General features: G+C 57.5%; 1 protein-coding gene across 9 annotated transcripts in view; it reads left to right on the top strand.

Moving 5' to 3' along the window:
* Positions 1-17,919, top strand: part of ZMIZ1 (zinc finger MIZ-type containing 1) — a 230,427-nt gene that overhangs the window by 110,781 nt on the left and 101,727 nt on the right. For all 9 annotated transcript variants that reach the window (XM_043596687.1, XM_043596695.1, XM_043596690.1 and 6 more), the window contains one exon: positions 13,163-13,271. In XM_043596687.1, the coding sequence (XP_043452622.1) occupies positions 13,212-13,271 (60 nt within the window). In that variant the 5' untranslated portion in view covers positions 13,163-13,211. The remainder of the gene's footprint in view (positions 1-13,162; positions 13,272-17,919) is intronic.

The raw sequence follows: 17,919 nt of genomic DNA on the forward strand, positions 1-17,919 counted from the left end.
GTTAAGTGTCCGACTTGGGCTCAGATCATGATATCACGGTTCGTGGGTTCGAGCCCCGTGTCGGGCTCTGTGCTGACAGCTCAGAGCCTGGAGCCTGCTTCGGATTCTGTGTCTCCCTCTCTCTCTGACCCTCCCCCGTTCATGCTCTGTCTCTCTCTGTCTCAAAAATAAATAAATGTAATAAAAAAAAGGGGGGAGGGGACTGGGATGCGGTTGTATTTCCAAAATAAAGACAGGCCTTCCTTGCCCCATCCTAGCAACCCCCACTGCTTAGCCCTCTGCCAGTCACGCTGGCCCTGTGGGGGGGCAAGCCCCCTGGTCCTTGGGACCTGGCTCCACCCTTCCTCCTCCAGAAAGCTTGTGGGGATGCCCCCAGCCCAGCCCTGAGCCTTCCGTAGTTGGGCCTCCATGGTGGGTGCTGACAGCAGGTGGGTTGGGGAAGCTCGTCTGCCTTCACCTGGATTCTGGGTTTCTAGAATATAGGGATGCCATCTCACTTTTTTTTTTAATCCTTTCTCCCCCAGCCTCCTGCCAGAGCATTAAAGCAAGTAAGTGCCTGGGTGCCTGGGTGGCTCAGTCAGATAAGCATCAGGTCATGATCCACCCAGGTCACGATGTCATGTTTGTGAGTTCGAGCCCCGCGTTCGAGCTGAGCTGTGCTGACAGCTCAGAGCCAGGAGCCTGCTTTGGATTCTGTGTCTCCCTCTCCCGCTGCCCCTCCCCTCCCATGCGCGTGCTCTCTCTCTCTCTCTCTCAATCTCAAAATTAAATAAACATTAAAAAAAAAAAAAAAAGCAAGAAAATGCCTTAGGAACCACCTCACCCAGCCTCCATTTCACCAAGACAGTCCAAGGGCTGAGTGCTTATGGTCACAGGGTGACATAGGCCTCGGCCTGGCCAGAACCCCTCCCCTGTATCTGTTCTAGCCCTGCATCAGGCTGGCGAGGCCTTTGAAAATAGTCAGACCCAGGTTCCCATCCCAGCAACCCCACTGCCCTGCTGTGTGACCTTAAGTAAGTTGTATAACCTCTCTGGACCTCAGTTTGCTTATCTGTAAAATCTGAGCAATGATGCCCAGCTCCTTGGGTCAGTGTGAGGACTAAGTGAGCTAACCTGTGAAAGGCCCAGGGGCATGGTGAGTGCTCCCTAAATGCCGAGTGCCCTCGGCCACCCTCTGAGGTTTAGGGGTGCTTGGAGAAGTATGTGACATCTCAATCAGCCCCATCCGTCGAGGGCTGAGAAAACAGGCCCAGAGAGGCCAACTGTGTGTCCACAGCACTGCAGGTGTGCTGGCATACGGTTGGGAAACCCGCCCCCCCCCGCCCTGCCCCAGGCCAGGAGCCCACCGAGGACGGACACCTCTTGTGCACATGTCCCACTGTGGGCTGGGCACAGCCAGTGCAGGCTAGCACAGAGCAGCACCCTGGGGGATGGCTGAACTCAAGGCCTCTTGCAGGTCACCTGGGGCTGGGCCATCTGCAAAGCCCCAGGATGGTGCAGAGGGAGCCTGGCTTAGGGGATGGATGGCTGGGCTTTGAAGCTTGACAGATGTGGGTTGGAATCCCAGCTCTGCCATTTTGTAATCTTGAGTGAGATCCTTCCTCGTTTCCTATCTTAGTTTTCCCATCTATAGGTGGTGCTAATCACTCCTATCTTTGGTTATATTATTATAAAGATAATTCGCATAAAACGCCAAACGTGCTACCTGACACACTGTAGATACTTAATGATACCTGTTTTGTTCTCATTATTATTCACAGCTATGAACAGAGGTTTCCCAGCGGGCTCCCCTCCCCCACAGCCTCAGGGAGTTCTCTGAACTCTGGCCTTCTGGGCCACCTCGGCCTGTGCCCTACCTTTGCAGGTCTTGGCTTGGGTGGGGCGAGAAGGAACTGGCCTCTGCCTCAGGCAGCTCATGTGACCTTCCAACTCTGGCCTTTGCCCCGGCCTGTGCCAATCTCCTGACCTGGGCCAGCCTTGCTGGGGGCTGGGAGCTGAGCAGGAGCTGGTTGAGTGTATCATGATAACCAGTGACTTCTGGAAACTGGCCGCGATACTGGATTCAGAATCCAGGGCCCTAGGCTTCAGGGATGGAGGGCTTCATATCTTGACACCGATGCCTGTGGCTTCTCTTCCCACAGACACTTGAGTTTCTGGTTCCCCTTCCTCAGCCTACCAGCCCGCCCAGCCTCCGCTGTGTCCTCCTCCTCCGGGTTCTCTCCCTGCTGTCCGGGCCTTCACCCTACAGCCACTCCCCTTAGGTCCGAATTTCTCAAGGCCAGTTCCCGGGAAACTAGTTCTATGGGATTTTAAAATGGGTTTAGTGAAAAAAAGTGGTTTGCAATCTAGTAACTTTGGGAGAAGTCAAGTTCTGCGAGGCCCCCATGTACAAGAGTGCTTTCGTGATCTGCCGGGGAGGGTAGAATACACAGCTTTTCTCCAGCTAATGAGACCAGAGCATCCTTTGTTTAGGGAGGATCTCAAGGGCCCTATTTCTGAGAAACAGACCCCAGGCCACCTCCTCCCGGGTGGGCAGGGCACCGCCCTCTTTTTGCCAGAACTGGCAGTGTTTCCCCTCTGCTCTCCCTGCCTCCATCACCTAACGCTGACTCGCTGGACAGACTTCACATGGGCATCCAGACTGCTGCCCAGGAGGAACAGAGCCCAGCGCACGTGCTGTCAAGTACTAACCTGATCCACCTTCCTTCTGGAACTTTCCACCACTGGCCTTTGCCACTAGGACAGATCCCTTCAGCTCCTCGACCTGACGTTCTGATCAGTGGGCAAGGGGATGCCTCAGCCAGCCACGTCCTCAGACACCCAGCCTCGAGCCCAGGGCATGGTTCTCAGGGTTGCCTGTGTGAGAGCAAGCCCCGCCCCTACCCCATCCAGAGCACAGCCCCTTCTGTTGTTGCAGAAACTGAATTTCTTTTTTTTTTTTTCAACGTTTTTATTTATTTCTGGGACAGAGAGAGACAGAGCATGAACGGGGGAGGGGCAGAGAGAGAGGGAGACACAGAATCGGAAACAGGCTCCAGGCTCCGAGCCATCAGCCCAGAGCCTGACGCGGGGCTCAAACTCACGGACCGCGAGATCGTGACCTGGCTGAAGTCGGACACTTAACCGACTGCGCCACCCAGGCGCCCCTCTTTTTTTTTTTTTAATATTTATTTATTTTTGAGAGAGGGACACAGAGCATAAGTGGGGGGTGGGGGGGGTGGTGGCAGAGAGAGAGGGAGACCCAGAATCCAAAGCAGGCTCCAGGCTCTGAGCTGTCAGCACTGAGCCTGACGGGGGCTCAAACCCACGAACTCCAAGATCATGACCCGGGGCCAAAGTCAGCCGCTCAATTGACTGAGCCCCCCGGGTGCCTCAGAAACTGAATTTCTGCCTAAAAGTTTGCTGCAGCTAGATTGAAAACTAGATATTTTGAGTAAGTTTTGAAAATAAGTTTAAAAAAAAAAGGTTGAAGATCTTTAGTGTGTAGGGTTGTGGTGTGTGTTCCCCCCCCCACCCCCCCCACCCCCCAGCAAGTCCCGGCTCCTCTCTGGCCCCGGTTTCCTCCTGCCTGTGATGGAGACGATAAAGCCTACCTGGGCCTGGTACAGACCCAGCGCTCATGGGCTCAGGCTGTGCTGAGTGCTTCCCGTTCACTAGCTCGGTGAACACAGCAGCCTATGAAAATGGGCACTGTTATCACCACTCTCGTTTTACCGAGGGGGTGCCTGAGGCACCCGGAGCGCAATATTTTGCCCCAGGTCACAGAAGCCAGGGAGTGGCAGAGCCAGAATTTGAACCCAGGCCGCCCGGTCACCTTGACTGCTAAGCTGTGCTGCCCGTGTAAGATGAGGCACAACAGGGCCAGGTGAAGTTCTGACGCCCGCGCTGAGTACTCCGTGGAGTGCCTTTGCACGGTTAGAGCGCCGGTCAGCATGCGGCTTCGGACCACCTAGGGGGATTTTTGTCTCTTAGCAGACAGCCAGGAAACAAGTTTGCCGGTTGCCTGTGGGATGCCCGCTTTGCGCCTGGAGGGTTCCAGGGACGAGGCCCCTGCTCCCCCTGCGGGTGGCGCAGTCCCTGAGCGGCCTCGGAGCAGAAATGCCCTGAGTACAGATGAGGCGACGGGCACCACACCCAGCCGACTCACCCCCTGCTCTACGGGCCTTTGGGAGAAAGGGGGCACTCGTGGGGTCAGGTGCACCGGCCTCAGCCCAGCCGGGATGCTGAAAATCTCTGCACAGAAACCACAGGTGCTGGCCAGTGGGAGCGGAGCCCCTGCTTCCCGGGGAAGGCCCCTGTTTGAGCCTTCTGCATCCACAGGCCTGGCCCCGGCTCTCTGCAGGGAGTGTCTAGACGTGGTGAGGGGCAGAGAGAGTCGAGTTCAGGGCATCTAGGGCTCCTGAGGCCTGGGTAGGAGCCCTGACCCCACCTCTGACCCAGACTGGGCCTTCAAGGCTCTGCTCCACCGCCTCCCCTACCCCTGCCCTGGGCCTCAGTTTCCTCATCTGTAAATACTAGGATAGGCCTGAGCAGATGCCCAGATCCCTTCTAGATCTAAGACATGAGGACCATTTTGTTTGTTTTTCTGTTTGTTTATTTTTGAGAGAGAGAGAGAGAGAATGATCAGAGGAGGGGCAGAGAGAGATGGAGAACCCCAAGCAGGCTCTGCGCAGTCAGCCCAGAGCCCAATGCGGGGCTTGAACTCACGGTCCTAAGTGGTCCTAAGAGGTCCTAAGTAGGTCCTAAGTGGTCCTAAGTGGTTCATCTGGTTCTATCTGGCTCTGCCTTGGCCGTGCCCGTCTGGAGCTCAGGCAGAATATGCCAGGCAGGTAGCTTTGGAGCCTTGAGGAGCTGGGGGGAGAGAGGGCAGTGGAGAACGCCTCTGTGTCTTCTAGAGCCAGAGCTATAAGAACATCTGCATGGTATTCACAACCTTCTAGAAGGTTCCAGCTGGTGGTCAGGGGGTCCTGGCACCATCTCCAGCTTCATCCCGCCCCCTGTCCTCCAGGGGCCCTCAGAGAATCGTTGCCATGCCTCTCTTCTCTACCCGATGGCACCTGAGCCTTTGCATTTGCAGGCAAGAGCCTCAAGACAGAGCCAGGTCAAGGCCACTGCATGAGCACCACTGTCCCAGGGAAAGTCTGCGGCCCGGGCCTGGCACCAGGCAGCAACGTGCATGACTCTGTCCTCGGCTCTCCACGGCAGACAGTCACCTGTCTGCCCTGGCAGTCGGGGCCAGGGAAGGAAGAGTCTAGTTGAGGAAGGCCTGCCACGTTCCCCTGGAGAGCATGATGCGGTAAAACACCACGGGGTTTGTATTCAGACCAGGGTTCGAGTCCTGGCACTTCTCAGTAGCATGACCTGGAGCAAGCCATTGGACCTCTCTGAGCCTCCGTTCCTTCATCTGTAGGACAGTGCGGACAATCGGAACACCACAGTGGGTGTGGAATTCCGAGGCATAAGGTGGGGCAAGAAGAGAATTGAATGGCACATACAGATTCAATACTTGTTTAGAGGCTCTTTGTTTTAGGAAACGAAAAGCAGAGGCAGCGTGGCCTTGGGGATGAGAGAAAACCCAGTGACCTTGTCCAGGATTGAATCTGGTCCTCCTTTGCCTGTTGGGTAGAGAAGCTGTCAAAAGTTCAGTATGAGGTCATGGATTTGGAGTGTGATGGGGGGCAGGGGGGGTGGCAGGAGGGTTTGGGCGTCATCACATGCTCCGGAGGGATGAGGCACACCCAAATGCAGCTGGGATTCCCAGCACGGTGCGGGTTGGGACAGGGGGCTGGCACTTTGGTCAGGGCAGTGTTGACACATGTTCTCCCAAGTGAGTTGTCCCTCCCTCTGGATTAACCTTTGGGTTCCAGAACAGGCTGTCCCTCAGGAAGCCCCTACTCTGGCACGCCGAGGGTACATCGTGTTGTCCCATTAACCACCACTGACCACGGGTGTTCCTGTAGACACGGGGGGACGGGGTGCGGTGCTAGGAGATTGGGTCATGGAGAGAAGTGGGTCCACCCTTCCAGGAGCCTCGAGTGCCGAGCCAAAGCACCTGCCCTGTGTGGCCAGGAGGCCGGAGCTTTGTCAAGCCTTGGCAAGGGGGCACTCCCTGAGCTGAGGAGGGACCGACTGGATTTGGAGGAGCTGTGGTCCAAATCAGAACTTCCCTTTCCAGAACACTGTCCCCTTTCTCAGCTCCTCAGCCCAGCGGGGCGGAGGGGGCCACGCCTTTCTGTTGGACAGCTGAGAAGCCAGGCTCGAGGAGATAACGGGGCCTCCCACAAACTCACAGCCAGGAAGGTCTGGCTCTCAGGTCCCCCCCCCCTACCCGGGGGGCCTCACCCTGTGCAGGGGCCTGCTCCAGCTGCCTGGCCAAGAATGGGAAGCAGCTGGTCCCGGTCAGCTGCCTGGGGCTGCCTCTTCCCTCCCTCTCCCTTTCCCATCTCCTGTCCCTCTGCCCTTCCCCGACTTCCCCGGGCTGGGGCACAAAGTCAGTCTCCTCTGACTGCCTCTGCTTCACCACTCCTCTCTTCCCCTACCAGCAAGCAGTGTGCCGAGTGCATGCTGCAAGGAGCGGAGGGGACACCCGCTGTGTGACCACAGGCAGTTCCTGCACCTCTCTGAGCTTCTTCTCCTTCGCAGCCTCGAAGATGAGGAGGGTGTCAGATTACATCCGTGCTTCCCTAACCCGAGTCACTTTCATCCCACGTATGCTATGTTTCTTTAATCCGCGCACGTTGCTGTTGCTTTCCAATGTAACCTTATCCGAAATAATAATACCCCCAGACTCAGCAGTGATCATCGTGCTAGTCCAAACACGTCCCTGCAAAAACGGCAGACCACTGGAGATCTTCCTTGTTCCACCAGGGGTCCGCCACTCTTCGGGAAGCGTGGCCCGGGTTCATGGAGCCTCTCCTGGTGCAGAATCCCTCTGATGAGGGCTGGGTCTTGGGGTTTTCAGCTCGTGCTACTCTGGGTCACGTATATGCCCGCAATGGCCATCCATCCGTCTAATGAGCATTGCTGAGCACCTGCTGGGTACCAGGCCCCGGGCTGGGGTCTGGGAATCTGTAACCGGAAAACATCCCAGCTGATGGGGCAGACGGATACAAAGACATTCCACTGGTCTGGTCTGGTACCACCAAGATGATGCGTGACAGGTACACCGGGGGCATTCGAATGGAAGTGAGTAGCTATACTGGTAGAAGACAACAAAGACGGTGACTTGATAGATGAAGGGGACCAGGAATTCTGGGCTGAGGGACAGAGGCAAAGACGTGGAGGTGTGATCTTCAGAGCACAGTCCAGGGTACAGGGGGAGGACACAGGACGTGGCTGAAGTAGTGAGGAGGACCTAGACTGACACGCATGTGCGAGGTTGGCGAGTCCCTGCTGAAGCCAGGATCCGTGACACCTGCTCCTCTTGGAGTCTGGAGAGCTGGTGAAGGAGCTGGCTGGGATGGGTCCCCTAGCCCCGCCCCCCCCAGGCTCTCCCTCCAGGCTGTCCCAAACTCACTGGCCTTGGCCATGTCTGGGAACGCAGCCTCTGCTCTGCAGGCTGTAGGTACAGCTCCCCCCCCCACCCAACCCCCGTCCCTGCTGCCAGCACCGCTCGCCCCAGGGGATCTGAGCTGCAGATGTGCATGGTGATTGAATCATTTCTGCACACCACTGCTCACACAGCTCCCCTGGGGACCCCGCCACTTGCCTGTGCAAGCTGTCAGGAGATGTGTGTGCTCAAGTGCATCTGCGCTAGCACTTGAGTGTGTGTGTGTGTGTGTGTGTGTGCGCGCGCCTACACCTGAGTGTGCAAAAAGGGTGCATATGTATGCGAGCGCGCACACACGTCCGCAAATGCGCCTCCCCTGGGTGCCTGTGAGTCAAGGGTACCAGTTGACTTGTTTGGCTGCAAAAGTGAAAAATAAAACATCCCGATGCCAGCGTGGCTGATGTTGGCCCACCACCCTCCGGAGCTGCCTCCAGGGCCTCAGCACCCCACATTTCCACGGGGCAGCGAAGAGCACCCCACTCCCTGTTTCCAGGGACGAAAGGGCCAAGGGCCACGGGGCCCCAAGGGCCATGATGTTTTCAGGGAGCCAGCCAGATGGGCTCCAGTCCCACTCTGCCCTTGTCTCCCTCTGCGCCCCCTCTCCCGCCCCCCACCCCACCCCCGTCCTGCCACACGAGGGCCTCCTGCGTCTCTCGGCCCCCTAGTTCCAATCAGCCCTCTGTGCTAGGCACCAACCGAGGGGCAACGGGCCAGCGCCGTGCTAGGTGGTGAGGAGTGGCATAGAAGCCTGGCCCTCCGAGACCTACCTGGGAGTCAGAAGACCACGCCGGCTCACGTGTCACCGGCAGAGAACATATCCGCCGTGTTAAGCCAGGCTGAGCACAGGACGCAAGGAAGAGTGGGTGGCCGAGGGGGCAGCGTCCCCGGGAACAGGGGCTCTCCCTCCCGGGATTCCTGGGGCTGCCCTGGGACGGGCTTACGTAGTTGTTAACGTCGGACATTCTACACTTGTTGAGATAGAGTTTCCCAACTAGCTGGAGCTCCTGACACAGAAATCCTAAAATGTTCAAGTGGGAGGGGCCCTTAAAGGCTGGCTACCCTTTGCTTTACAGGGAGGAAAACGGAGGCCTGGAGGAAGGAGGCAGAGCAGGGCCCCCCCCCCCCCCCCGCCTCCCACCGAGACCCCTCCCCAAGCTGACTTGTTTTGCAACTCCTACAGGCACGTGGCTGTTCAGACCAGGAGGGAGAGGGCTTGGGGCCAGAGGGGGTTGGGGGCTTCACTGCTTGAGCCCACTGCCCGTTCAGAGATAGGCAGGCGGCCGGGGACGGGCTGGGGCTGTGGATGCACCCAGGGCCAGTACACGCCAGGGATCTCTAGTTGGGAGGGAGCCCGGCCACCGAGGGCACTGGAGCTGCAGCCACGGAGGATTTGTAGCTACTTGTAAAGGCTTAAAGGAGCCCAAGCTCTGAGGAGGGAGGCTGCAGCCCAGCGGAGCAACACTCCCGCGGCGGAGGGCGACCTCTGCTGGCCACTGAGCACATGGCCACTGCCCCCCGCGCTGCCCGTTTGCAGGCAACTCCTTGCAAGGGGCGGGGGAGGGGGGGGGGTGGCTAGCAAGTGGATGAGTTTGGACAGATTGGGTAGAAAAAGGGGACATCTCTTTGGGCCCAGACACAGCTCGAGTGGGGACTTCCAGGAGGCTCTGACTCCAGTCTTGGAGGAGTGGGAAAAAAACCGCATTAACGGATAGAAAGAGTGTTTGACTCTCAGCCCAACGCCTTCCTGGCTGTGTGACCCTGGTCATGTTGCTTCCCCTCTCTGAGCCTTTTAGGATTAAGTAAATTACCAATGCACAGGGTCAGACCTGGTGCCTAAACATGGCAGGTCCAGGACAAATGGAGGATTCCAGACTGCTCCTCAATGAGCTGCCTGTCATAACTCCTTCGCCTCTCCACACCCAAGACTCTTAGCCTTCCACGCCTTCATCCTTTTTCTGTGGGGGCTGGAGCTGCCAGCCCCATCCATTCCTGGGGTCAATAACCCCAATTGTCCATTGATCTTCAATGTCACCTCACCTGTGAGTGTCTCCTTCATCAGCTGGACGTTCTGTTCTATAGATTAAGACACATAGGACATGCAGTTGTCCCCATGATCTTCGCTATCTCTCCTGCTGCCTGCCACCCACCCTGAGTCTCACCAGTGTTCCAGGCCAGGACCGGGGGACACTCAGCAAGGAGAAAAGCCTCTGGGCCCCAAGGTGGCTGCCTAGGTGGGTCTGGGCTCCTGATGCCTGCTTAGAGCTTCCCTGGCTGGGCTGAGTGCCCCTCAGTTTCCAGGAACAACATATCGGTCATTCAATAACCATTTAGCAAGGCCCCACTAGGTCCCTGACCCTACATAAAATACTGTGTGCATCCTGGGAAAAGTCTACCTAGAGACAGAGTCTTGTGAGGCCACCTAATCCCCACTCACCATCCTGCTCTACAAAAGGGGAATCCAAGACCTAGAAAGCCAGAGAAGTCTGCGCGAAACCGCCCCCCCCCCATTTGGGGGCACTTGGGTGCTCACTGCGGAGGAAGAGGGCCCTAAAGAGAGAGCCCCACAGTGCAGGTTTCTAGCCCTCTGGGCACTTAGCTTCACCAACAGCGCCCCCTGCTGGCCGACTGGGCACCATGGCTGGTCCCTGGCCCCAGGAGCCCTCTGGGAGTGAGCGCTGGCTGGGGCTCTGTAGGAGTCAACTCAGAAGGAGAAACTCAGCCCCTGCCTGGGGAACCGACAGGAGTAGCAAGGGCAGCAACACTTCTCCCATGACACACACCTGCCACACCGCAGCAGTCTCCAGCGGGGACCCCCAGCCCCTCCCTACTCGGTGCACCAAAGTTTAGGTTCTAATGGGAAAGCCAGGATGCTGGAGCTGGCTGCCACTACTAAAACTTCTGAGCCTCAGTTTCCTCACTTAGAAGGAGCTCAACAAATAGTCGCCTAGCGGGTAAGACAGAGTGACTACTGACTTGACCAAGAGTGCCATGAACATAAAAGAATTATCTTAATCTCTCCGTGGCCGATAGATCTAGCAAGAAGACCCGGCACAGTACAGACAGATATTGAAAAGCATTTACTGGGTGAGTTGGAAGCGTGCCTGGATGGGTACGTGTAGACTGAAGGTGTTGGGATGGATGCGTGGGTAAGTGGATGGATAGACAGATGGGCGGACAGGCATGTAGACGGACAACGATGTATAGAGAAGTTGGCTATCTGGGACTATAAATGTGTGATAGGTGGGGTGGATGGAAGGATGTTGGTGGGCGAAGGTAGAAAAAATAAATGTTGGGCGCTACCCCTACATTTACCTTTTTGTGGGAGAGTTCTAAGGCAGAGTGACCCCAGAAAGCATGTATCAGAAGTACAAATGCCCCAAGGACCCACACACTCCACTCCTAAGAGTATGTTCTCTAGATTAATTCACACGTGGGCGATGTGACCAATACAAAAGGTGACCCTGCAACACTGTTTGCAATAATGAATCTGGAGACGGCTTCGGGCCTCATCACTCGGTCTGCAGTGTGAGCCTTCTGAGCAGAAGGGCCTCGTTTGGGGCCTCAGGCCTTCGAGCAGTGCCTGGCAGGGGTGGACATTCAGAATTTAGTTGGATAAATTTCAGAATTTCGTTGGATTCATTAGTACCTTGGAATACGGTGCAGCCATTAAAAAATGAAAAGGCTCTTTATGTCTTGATGTGGAATAAACTTTGAAATATTATCAAGAGGGAAAAAGCAAGGTCCAAGTAGTGTGTGTAGAACGTTATCGTTTTATGTGTTTCTTAAGGGGTGGCAGGGGACAGTACCCATAGTTCTTTGCTTCTCTAAGATGAGACCCTCAGGAGACTGGTGACACTGGTCCTCCCAGGAAGGCCATCTGGGGGCTGGGGACAGGGTCAGCACTTCACTGGATACCCTCGTGGGCTTTGATTTTTTTGAACCACGCAAATGAGTTGCCTTTTCAAGTACAAAGGGAGCGGTAAGAAGTGCTTTGAAGGAACTGTGTAGCAAAGAGCTCCTTGGAAGACAACCAGGCCTTTCTTCCCAAGACTGGGCCTGGACACACCATGCTGGTCGTTCGCTCAAGCCCAGGGTGCTCGTGCTGGGGGCAGAGAGCCAGGACATGGAAGCAGACAGGCACAGACAGACACAGTCCAGTCTCCTACTAGCCATGGGGACTTGGCAGATCTCGGACCTCAGTTTCCTCATCTGTAAAAAGAGGATAATTCTAGTCTTACAGAGTGGGCACGAAGAGTCAAGGAGAGAATGCAGGGGCCCAGCCTACCCAAAGTGCCTGGTAAATGGGAACTTTGGTGACACAGCAGGAGATGAGGGGCCTTCTGGGAGGGCAGTGTCACAGGATAGCAGAAGAAACCAAGGGCCATGGGCCTCTGTTCAGCACTCTGTGTCTGAACCATGTGTCTGCAGCCTGAAATGCCCGCTGGGTTACCGAAAGCAAACCCAGAAGCCATGGGCTGACTTCTGCTTTGCCCCAGGGACCTGGACCCCTGAACAGTGGGTAGACTCTCTCCTCTCTCTCCAGTTTTTTCTCTTTCTTTCTTTCTTTCTTTTCTTTTCTTTTCTTTTCTCTTCTTTTCTTTCTTTTCTTTCTTTCTTTCTCTCTCTCTTTCTTTCTCTCTTTCTTTCTTTCTCTCTCTTTCTTTCTCTCTCTTTCTTTCTTTCTCTGTCTCTATCTCTGTCTCTCTCTCTCCATCTCTGCCTTTGCCATTGTGCCCCCCCCCAGTGGCCTGAGGACCCCAGGGCCTTTCTGAAGGTGACAGGGTTGCCTTCATTTACTCAGCTTCCCCACCCGGAAGGAAGTCACACTCCTGTTAAAGTTCCCAAGGCCCACAGCCATTCAGGAAGTGAGCCCGAGCCGTGAGCTGATAGTCGGAGCCCTAGTTCCTGGTATGGGCTCTGACACTGGCCACCTGTGCCACCATGGGTGACTCCCTTCCCCCTCTGAGCCTCAGTTTCCTTGTCTTGAAGGGAGGGGTGGCGCTAATTCCCGCCCTTCTCCTTTCCCAGGAAGGCAAAGGGGGAAATGGAATTGTGGTCCGTAGTGTGGAGAACTCTGAAGCATGGGGGGTTGCGGGGGGGGGGGGGGATCCTGGTGCCACGACAGGATGCTGCACGTACCCCACACACGCAGTGAGGGTCACGTGGGAAGACCCCTGCGCGTGTGCACGCGCACACAGAGCCACGTCACGTAGGCTGAGCCCTGAACTGGGAATCGGAAGGTGGGGTCGCCGTCCCCACCGCCCCCTAACACGCACGCGCGTGTGGTAACCTGTGTGCCGAATGTGCAGTTCACGTCGTGTCCCACGTGGCCGTGCCTGCGCAGTGCTCACGTGAGTCATCCCCAGAGATCACCCAGGAGCAACTCCTGCTCCCAGCCCAGGTGGGCTTCCCCGGGGGCTGGGCAGCTGTGGCCGAAGTTCCTCCCTCCGGTGCAGGGCCGGCTGGGACAGAGGCCGCCGCAGCTCAGAAAGGGCCCTGGAACCTGCCGGGAGCCACTGGGGCCGGCACGTCCGCGTTGCGGCTGGAGAGCGGCCGTGAGGCCGTCGGGCCTGGCACGACCCCAGTGACACCCGCTCTCCTCTGTCTTCACAGGCTGGACAACGTTCATGGCTCTCGGGTAGAACCCAGTGAAACGGCCAGAATGAATTCTATGGACAGGCACATCCAACAGACCAATGACCGACTACAGTGCATCAAGCAGGTGGGTGTGCGGCCTGGGCTCACTCCTCCTCCCCTGCCCAGCCTGGCCCAGCTGGCGAGGGCCGGGCCGCCAAGGCAGCAGAGCAGGAGAGGTGCCGGCCTGCCCTACGTAGCCGGGTCTCGTGGGCGCTGGGTGGAGGTGACGGCAGGCAAGGGCTCACTGCCTGGGTCTCCCTGACCCCCTCGTGAGAACGTTCCTGGCAGAGATCAGCCTAACTCCCGCATCGCACAGCAGGGCTCACCTGCCAGCTCTGCCCTGTCCTGTCCCTTCCCTCCCCTCCCCTTTCTCCCCTTCCCCTCCCTTCACTCTCCTCCCCTCCCTCCACTCCTCCCCTCCCCTTCCCTTTCCTCCCCTCCCCTCCCCTTCCCTTTCCTCCCCTCCCCTCCCTTCCCTTCCCCTTTGCTTCTCTCTCCTCCCCTCCCCTCCCCTCCCCTTCCTTCCCTTTCCCTCCCCTTCCCTTCTCTCTCCTCCCCTCTCCTCCCCTCTCCTCCCTTCCCTTCCCCTCCCCTCCTCTCTCCTCCTTTCCCCTCCCCTTCCTTCCCCTTCCCTCCCCTTCCTTTCCCTCCCCTCTCCTCTTCTCCCTTCCTTTCCCCTTCCCTTCCCTCCCCTCCCCTCCCTTCTTTTCCCCTGCCCTCTCCCCTCCCCCTCCCTTCCCCTCCCCTTCCTAGCTGTGTGATTTGGGGCCAGTGCCATGCTTTTCTGGGCTCTGCTGTGCCACCTGGGCCGCTGTGAAGATGCAGGGAAGTGCCCTTCTGCTCCAGTGGTTTCCTATAAAGAAACAGAAAAGAGAAGGTTCTGGGGAATTTGATCATCTTACAGGAAAGGTAACTGAGGCACAGAGAAGAGAAGGGAGTCAGCTGAAGTCACACGGCCCAGCTTCACTTGTGTGAGGCAGGCCTCATCCCTGAGGGCATCCAGCTCCCCATCCTGTTGACGATCACACTGCGCTGAGGGGGTGCTCTGCCTGCCAGCCTCCTCTCCGGATTGTTCAGAGTCGGGGCACATTCCAGGTGGGCACAGAGCCCCCCACCTCCCCCCCATTTTAAGAAGTCTGGCTGAACCAGGGTTGGTGGGCGCCCCCCAGTGTTGGCCGGGAGTGGCGCACCGCCCTCCGGGCGCAGCCTCCTTGCGGCCCTGAGTGCCTGTGCAGACTCTTAAGTGTTACTTTCCTCCAGGAAGCGCTTTGACATCAAAGAGACCTGGGCCCAAATCCTCACTCCTCCATGTGCCCACAGTCCCTGATCTCAGACCTGTCGCTTTGTTCCTCTGAGCCTCAGTTTCCCCACCCGTCACATGTGTCTGGGCTGTCGCATGGTGGCAGGGGCTGTTGTCCTCAGCGTCTCAGGGGCAGGGAAGCAAGCGCTGGGGTGAGCCCTCTGGCTTAGGTGGCTTAGCAGCACACTCAGGTCACCAGCATGGGCCACTGGCCTCAGGACCCCGGGGGGGGGGGGGCAGAGCTCACGGCCCCACCCCCCCTCCAGCCTGCCCTCCCTGAGCGCCAGGGCCCGGTGGAGCTGAGGCTGGTCCTTGGGAACGAAAGCGTGTGTCTTCTCGTAAGCATCGAGCACAGCTCTCTCTCGGAAGCCCGGGCAGGGTCTGAGGAGAGGAAATTGAAGAAGACTGGTTACAGATTGAACTCAGCCCAAACAGCTCCCCCAAACGCCAATTACGCCTCTGCTCACAGTCACAGAATAGAAGCCAGACGGTGCCCTCCCTCCAGCCCTGCTCTTACCTCCTCCTGGAGGCTCTGCAGGGCTGTCTCCCGGCTCAGCCTGTGGCCCCACTTCTCCCAGCCCTGAGGGATGGGCCATCAGTGGCCTCCACCCCCAACAGTACAGTCAGGTGCATGAGCCCCTCCTAGCGCCAGGCACGGTGCTCCTTCTGACACCTGCTCACACCCTGACCTTTCTCCCGTGCCTGGCTCTGCGTCCCCAGAGATCAGGGTGCCCTTTACCCCTTTGAAGCATGGCACACGGGGCTCAGATTTACCAGCCGGCGAGGCCGAGCCCCCACTCCGCCACTTGCTAGCCACCTAACCCTGCTTAAGCTGCCACTCCACCCTGCTTGGTCTGCAGAATGATGCTTCGTGATGGATGCCCAGCCAGTGTATGCCCGGGCAGCCAGAAGGCCAGGGATCTCCTCGGCCGCCCTCCCCCAGCCTGCCCGACCTGCGCATGTGCACACACGGGGCACGCAGAGCTGTGCGCTGGGGCCAGACCCCGACACGTTTGCGAGGGCGAGCGGGCCATCCAGAGGCCTCCCTGGGCCATCCAGAGCTCCCTACACTCCCACAGCCCCCTCCACACCTCCGGTCAGACACGGCTCAGCACTTAACGTCTGTCTGCTCCACAGCTGCCCCAGAGGGCGGCGTGTCTGGCTGAAGACTGTTGATTCTCAGACGTCCTCTAGCCTAATCAGAAGAGAAAAGCAAGCAGGTCTGCGTGCTCTGAGGATGACAGATGTGTTGGCTGTGCCTGGCTCTGGCGGGTGGGTCTGTGGCTCCCAGAGGGGGCCTTGCAGCCTCGGACTCCCCGCCCTGCCTCACTTCTACAGCACAGCAACCCCCCACCCCCACCCCACCCTGGTTCTAGCGTTGCTCACACTCACCATCCCCCAAGCAGCCCGCTGCCCCTCTTTCCTCCGGGCCGCTGGCTCGGCTGCCTTTCCCCCCCCTCTCAGCCCCCGGGACGGGAAGAACCAGCGCCCTCTCCACAGTGTGCCCCACTCAGAGGTCACAGGCACATCTGGGCTGCACGTGCAAAGCCACACAAATCAGCGAATTCTTGCACAGCAGCCTCCCCCATCCCGTGGGCTCTTCTGAGCGTCTACACCCTCCATCTCTGAGCCCCACTGCTTCCTGGGCACCCAGCCACCCCACCGACCCTGCTTTCTCCCTTGAGCTAGAGGCCCTGTGGGGCATGTGTCAGGCCTCCCTCCAGGCTAAGTTCCTTGGGGGCAGAGGGCGTGTCGTATTCATCACAGTCAGCAGAGCCTAGCACGGTGCCCAGGCTGGGGCAGGGCCCACGAAGGTTGAGGGGAAGCAGGGGAGGGGTGAACTGATGGATGGAGAGGAGAGCTAAGGGAATGAGTGGGTGGGTGGATGGATGGACATAGGGATGGGCAGTTAGGCAGGTGGATATAGATGATGGATGGATAAATGGATGAATGAATGGATGGACGGGAGGTTGGAGAAATTCTGGATGGATAGATAGGTAGGTGAATGAATGATAGATGGGAAATGAATATAGTAGTGAATGGTTGAATGGGTAAGTGGGCAAGGGGATGGATGGATGGATGGATGGATGGATGGAGTGATTCACTTTTGGATGGATGGACAGGTTGTTTGATTCACAGATGAACTGATAAGAAGATGCATTCATCACGTGGTCTGGGTAGTCAATCCAACTTGGTCTAGGCTTTGTTGTCCCCTGCTCCTGCCCCAACAGACTCAGTGGCCAGTGGATATAGCCCAGATCTTCTGAGGAATTGTGGAGACAGGCGGACTTTCTGGTGGGAGGTGAGCTGTTAGAACCCAGTAACAGCCACAGCCAGGGAGGCCTCTGCCATTGATTCACATCTGTGCTGTCATCCACTGACCATCAAAGGCTGGCCACTCCACATGGCGCTAGGGACCTGCTCTGAAGTGGCCAGGTTGCCAACGTACAACACAGATGGACCATCCTTTGGACAGTTAACTGCTCACCAACCATTTCTCCATGGGCCTGGCCTCGTGCCAGTCTTGAGAGTTCCACAGGTGAATAGGGCCCTATTTCTCCTCTCAAGATGCTCATAGGAGAGAAGAAACTGTACCAAGTTCAGAGCAATAGCAGCCTTTACCTGACACCTACTTGGTAATAGGGAGGTCATTATTTAAATCACTCCTAAACTTTGTAGCAGTCCTGTAAGCTGTGTGACAGCTTTTTACCAATGTGTGACCCCATTTTACCGATGAGGGGTCTGGGGCTCAGTGACTGAGATAAATAAGTGTGACCCAGGTCACCCGTGCCTGTGCAGTCCAGTGACCTCATAGACGAAACAGGAAACAAAAGCGCAGAGAGGGGAGGGGTCTTGGGCCAAAGCCACAGAGCCACAGAGCAACAGTCACTGAAGGGGATGCCCTGTGCCCAGTGAGTCGGGCCCACCAGTGACCACCCAGAGCCCAAGCTGAAGGCCACATGAGCTGGCCGGCACAGAGGTGGAGAAGCTTGGAGGTGGGCTGGCCAAGATACGGACGGCTGCGTGCTCAGGGGCCAGAACAAAACTGGACCCCTGGGACTGGCCTCAGAGGCCACTTGTGAGCCCAAGAGCCCTGCAGGGTGAGGGTGCTATGGGCAGGCAGCTCTGAGAGCAGCATGTGGCGACTGCTGACCCTGCTAATTGGGTGTGACATCACATAAATAAACGGAATAACTCGGTTAGCAGAGAGAGGCTGCTGGGCAGGGAATTAGCCGATTTGCATGGCTTTCCACTCGGAGCCCAGACGGCCAGGCCACCCGTGGCCTCGGAGGGGGAACGGTTTAAAGAGAGAACACAGGAGGCGGAGGTGAGGACCCACCCCTGCCCTCTCTAAGGGCCCTTTTCTCCATGTGGAGGTTCCTCCCAGCTCTGCCTGTGCAGAAGGAGCCCGTGTGAGCCAGGGCTGAGAGCT

This window comes from Prionailurus bengalensis, chromosome D2, assembly GCF_016509475.1.
Source record: "Prionailurus bengalensis isolate Pbe53 chromosome D2, Fcat_Pben_1.1_paternal_pri, whole genome shotgun sequence".
NCBI lineage: Eukaryota > Metazoa > Chordata > Mammalia > Carnivora > Felidae > Prionailurus > Prionailurus bengalensis.